General features: G+C 46.0%; 1 gene segment (V, D, J or C); it reads right to left on the reverse strand.

Annotated features, from left to right (window-relative positions):
* Positions 1-718: 718 nt before the first annotated feature.
* LOC123371114 lies at positions 719-4,725 on the reverse strand. The segment is given in 3 exon segments: positions 719-1,227; positions 3,798-3,884; positions 4,376-4,725. Coding segments are annotated over 3 exon segments (429 nt in total).
* Positions 4,726-5,808: the final 1,083 nt, after the last annotated feature.

The following is a 5,808-nucleotide window of genomic DNA, read 5'->3' on the forward strand; positions in this document are numbered from 1 at the left end:
CTGCACCCACCGCCTTCCGGATAACCCTTTGCCATCCAGGAGGCTGTATCAGGAGCTCATTTTACTGCTAGGCCTTTGGGAAGTAAGAAACGTCGTATTGTTCATGGACTGAGCTGAGAAGGGCTGGCGCCTGGTGGTCCATATCACATGTGACTAGCTGACTGTAACCTAGGTGAACTTTGTTCACACAGCTGTAACCAAGTCCTGGCTTTACGGATCTATCCTGCTTTGACTCCCTGAACCACCTGTCCTGGTTGAAGTGGTTTCTCTCCCGCATGGCTGGCTGGGCTTAGCCCCTTGCTCTGGCCATGCAGATACAGGTTCTAGTACCATGTGCTGCCCTAGCTGGACCAGGGATGGGTCTGCTAAGTGACTGAATGGGAGACTGTCTAGGAAAATGGAAATGGTGCTGATGGTTTATTAGGAGGCGCTCATCCCTTTGAGTCTATACTGAATCCACAATGTCCTGTGTTATGAGGGGGCTGCACTGCAGGGGCTGGTGTTTTGGATGAGATACCAAACTAGAGCCAGGATCACTTGGGGTCTTCAGACATCCCAAGGCAAGTTTTGCAATAGCAGGGCAGAGGATTAGTACCAGTGTTGTGGAAGAATATAAATGCGGCCCTATGAAACTATTCCTGGAAGTTCTAATGGCCTACTGTGAACTTTGGATTCAAATACCTGGTGCTACTCCTTCCAGCCCCGTGGAGCTGGGTTTCAGAGGAGGGGGAACTGGTCCCTGTATTTTGTTTATTGATGACTTTGGCATCGTTGCTGCTATAAAAGTGTCAGGTGTATTTTGAGTTACTTCCTGTGTTTTATTTGCATGAAATCATAAAATTCACCCTTCTGCTCACAGCTGTAACAAATGATAAGCATCAGCTCTCTCTGTTTACAGGGAGGTTTTTGTAATGGTCTGTATCACTGTGAGAGGGAGGCTCTGGTGTTGCTGACAGTAATAATCTCCAACATCTTCAGCTTCAACGCTGCTGATTGTGAGAGTGAAATCAGTCCCAGACCCACTGCCGCTGAACCGGTCCGGGATCCCAGAGACACGGTTGGTAGAATCATAGATAAGGAGCTTAGGTGCTTGTCCCGATTTCTGTTGGTACCAGCCTAAGTAGATGCTAATGCTGGTACTGGCTTTGCAGTTGATGGTGACTCTCTGTCCAGGCGACACTGACAGGGATTCTGGAGTCTGCGTCAAAACAATTTGGCCACAGGACTCTGGATACGGAAAGAAAATTCATAGTGTCATGGCATTTTATTAAAAGTAATTAAAACTGGATATTTAGATAAATTTTAACAGAATCATTTATTTAACACTAATTTGCTAAATAAGTAACAAAGTATTATTTTAAATCCAACTTGCATTTTATTGCCTATGAAGTGTGTTCCCTGTTGATATAATGCTCACCCTGAATCCAAAGCACTAGTATCCAGAGAAGCTGGGCCTGGGAGAGCATCTTGACAGGTCTCCGTGGGGAATGCTGAACAGCTCACCAGGCAGTGCAAACGGGACCCTTTATGAACTCTCAGCAGCCCAGCCAGGGAACGTCCCTCCTGAGTGAACATGCAAATGACCCGTTCATATAAATGTGCCGTGTTTTAGTTACGGGGCGTTTCCTGTTACTCTTGTGCAGTGTTGGTCTCTGTAACTTGGTGATAGCGATGTATAAGGTAAAAATGCAAGACTGGAGGTTTAATAAATGGAACAACAGAAGGTGCTCTATGGAGAGGACACCAGAAATATTGCATGTGACCTGGAATTTTAGCAGTTAAAATCTTCCAGCCATTTTTACAGCATTTTTCGTATCCGTTTACCTCAATTTACCTTTGCGTTATTCTCCCTGCCATGAAAATATTCTTGGATTCTCCCCAGTGTCCTTGCCCAAGGAGATAGTTGGGCCCATGTCCTGTCTAGATTCTTTTTACAGTAAGGCCCTTCCTTCGGGACAGATTGTTGCTGGTGCCTCCATGGGTGTGCTAGGAGCCCTCCCATACAGGGGCTAGACACAGTGCTGTCCTTGCACGCACAGAAACCCAAGGGATGTATGGAGCTAGCATCACTAACACCCCAGAAGTGACTGTGAGCCAGGATCTCCTCCCCCCTCTGCACCAGCCATAGAGATGGCCAGCTGTGGAAGGGAGGGTGTGTGCAGCACCCACTTCAGGAGCAGAACAGCAGCTGCATTCCCCCCGCTTCTCAGGTGGCTCAGAAAAACATTGAGTAATTCCTTGTGAAGCGGCTGCTTCTTGGCCCTGCTCGCAGTGCAGATCTGTGCAAACTGTCTTCTTTGGGGAAAGCAGGGTAGAGTGTAGACCTCATTAGAGAGTGTGGATCTTTGTCCCCTCCAGTGGTCTCTGTAAGAGACTTGTGTTCCTGAGTCCCACTATGCCATAAAGATGCTTAACTCCCTTTGATTTCAGTGGGAGACAGGTATGTAAATAGCTTTGCCGATCTGGATCTAAGTGCCAAAATCATGTCTGAAAATGAGGCTAAGGAACCCAAGCCAGTTAGATGTTGGAAAACTGAGGCCTGGTCTACACTGGTGGGGGGGGGGGGGTCGAATAGCGTAGCTGAACTCGAACTACCTTAGTTCGAACTACTTACCTGTCCAGACGCCGCAGGATCGAAGTTCGCGGCTCCCCCGTCGACTCCGCCACCGCCGTTCGCGGTGGTGGAGTTCCGGAGTCGACGGGAGCGCGTTCGGAGTTCGATATATTGCGTCTAGATGAGACGCGATATATCGAACTCCGAGAAGTGGATCGCTACCCGCTGACCCGGGCGGGTAGTATGGACGTACCCTGAGAGGAACCACACATAACTGTCACTAAAAATCTGAGCTCCAGTGCTCTGATAAAGTCACAGCTGAGAACAGTAATCCTCTAGGTCCCCACATAGTTTCAACTTGATAAAGACTCTCTTTCTGTTTTGAATGGTTGCTTTGCACTCTAATGGATGCTGACTTCCACCCAGACAAGGATGCCTGGTGATGTTGCAGCAGTTTCTTAAGTTTGTTGAGAGTTTTGCAGTCTGTGGCTGAAAGGTGCCACAATATTGTCTGTAGAGATCAGTTATTAACTATAGTGAGAATGTCCTGTTTTTGTTTGGCATGGAAGTTTTATATCTCTCTGCCTCACTCTCATTTACTATTTTTTTAAATTTCATGCTTATATTACAGACAATACCATCCAATGGCTCCAGTCAGGACTCATTTTGCTTGGTGCTGTACAACCAGAGGGGAAAACACAGTCCCTGCCCTGTGTAGTTTACACACTAAGGACCTGATCCTGCCAACCCCAGCAGACATATGTAACTTTACTGATGTGAGCAGTTCCACTGACAGCAATGGGAGAAGTCCTGTGAATGACATGATGTGTGTGAGTAAGGGTTTGCAGTTCTAGGTCTATTTAATTACCAGATGCAACAAGTGAATATTTGAAAATAACAATAGGAGAGTAATACAGGAGAGAAGCCAAAGATAACAGTGAAAAGCTCGTGCAGTTACACAGGCTGACAGGCATTGCACACTCTGTGTAGCACCGGAAGGGTTTGGAATTGGCCTGTGTCACTGGGAGAGGCCAGTCATTGTACAGCTCATAATAATAATCCCCAGCATCATCAGCTTCCACACTGCTGTCAGTGAGAGTGTAATCAGTGTGTTCATTGCCAGCAACACTAGAACTGAATCAGGCTGGGAGCCTAGAGGCCAGGGTAGGAGCACGATGAATGAGAAGGTCAGGAGCTTGTCCTGGTTGCTTTCGGAACCAAGCTAAGTTGTTGCTAGGCTCACCCTGGCTTTGCAGTTGATAGTGACTGTGTCCCCTGGAAACACTGACAGATTCTGGAGTCTGAGTCAGCCCTTTCTGCCCAATGGAATCTAGATATAGAGAAAATAGAGGCAGAGATAGGATGGGGTAAGCAGGATGATGGACAATTATTCCAAGATTTACACTGAAAAACTGTTTAAATTTCACTTAAAGAGTAGAAATTAACTTACAATACAATAGATTTAATACATGAATGCAGTGATTGTTACATTTGTATCATTTCTAACCTTGAAGCCAGATACCAAATAGCATCCAGGAAGGGGAGTCAGTGACTCTGCCTTGCTTATCTATTACTGGAAATGCTTGTCAATAAGCACAATTTCCAGTGAGTGAAATTCAACACATCTATAAGTGCTCCGAAAAGGAAAATCACTCTAGTGTGAATATACAAAAGTGTAAAATGCTGGAGGTCAACAGGATAATACACCCAGGAGAACTGTTCTGAAATATTTGAATTGTCTGTCTGATGCTGCCGTTGCGTGTTATAACTATTCATAGTTACTCACTATTCTGGAGTTCGAGTGCTCAGACTGAGGCTTACATGGCATAAGGTGGGTACGGTGGTAGATTTATTATTTAATAAGGTGACTCTATCAATGGGTATCAGAGCAGGATGCAGATGTCCATTCATTTCCCAATTTCCATAGGTTTAAACACAAGCCCGTCTATAACTATTTTTACGGTCAAGTCTTGAGCCTGTTTCTCACACGGTGAGCAGTTATTCTCACAGGTAATCCCATTCATTTCACTGGGACTGCTTCTGTGAGTGCAGTTGTGGGGATAAGGGCTCCCAGTCTAGCTTTAAAGCTGTTTTTCCCCCCAATATTTTGCTCGGGGAAGCACAGTCACTCATTCATTCTCCTCCCTCTTTAATCAGATTGTACCAGTGAATCCCTCTGAGTCCAAACGCTCTGTTTGGCCTGAAAACTCCAGCTCTGTAATGTTGTGTCATAATACTGCCACCTTCTGGCCAATGGAAGAGTTGTCCGCAGAATGTAGGGCATGAGCAGCCCGCAGGAGCAGATGTTGGAGCGTTCCCCAGGGAGTGTGGTGCTACACGGCCTGATGCTTTTTTACCTTTTTTACCTTTTCACTGCTGCAGTCAGCTGGCTTGCGGTGTTTAGGAGGCAGGAGGGAGCGGGGGAGGAGCGAGGACTTGGCACACAGGCTCCCCCTCCCTCCTGAACACCGCAAACCAGCTGATTTCCCTGGGCAGGAGTCAGGGAGGGGGAGGGAGAGGAAGCCTGCACGCCACGCCCTCGCCAAGCCTCATTTCCTACCCTGTGTCCGTTGTTCAAAGGGATTTGGGCAGGAACCAGAGAGGGGGAGAGATTTTAAGTAACTGAGAGTCCACAGAGAATGTTCCTGGTGTGTCTTTTGGCCTGGAGAGATGCTAGAAAAGCTGCTCAGCAGAGGCTGTATATGGCATTTTAAGCAGTTTTTATGTTGGATTTTAATCTTCACCATTTAATTACATGGCTGAACCTGACCATTGCAGCCCTGTACTGCTCCAAGAGTTGGTTAGGGGCGCAATAGAGGATATTTTGTGCATATGCAATAATGCCTGGTGCACATCATGGGGTGTGTATAAGTAGAAATATATATGAAAATCATCCAGGTGGCTTTTATTTTAAAGTGTAGCTTTTATTGTAAGTTCAATAATAGAAACCTACTGTTATAATTTTATTTCTGATTTATTCTCTAGCTATAAGAAAACAACTTTTTTCTTGGCTAAATATTTTCTGCTCTCCTCTCTCTGCTGTTTGCTCCCTAAGCAACATGGCCTTTCCTTACTGCCCATTCTGAATGGTCAGATGCTGTCATTATGGTGCTTACTAGGACAGTGGCTATGCCAGGGTCTGAGTGGCAGAAGAGGAAGCTCACAAGAGGCCCAGGTGAACCAAAAATCAACCTCATTGTAGTTTCTGATTTATTTGCAGGGTTTGTATTTAACTGCAACTCACAAACAAACCA

The sequence above is a fragment of the Mauremys mutica genome, chromosome 5, assembly GCF_020497125.1.
Source record: "Mauremys mutica isolate MM-2020 ecotype Southern chromosome 5, ASM2049712v1, whole genome shotgun sequence".
Classification (NCBI taxonomy): Eukaryota; Metazoa; Chordata; order Testudines; family Geoemydidae; genus Mauremys; species Mauremys mutica.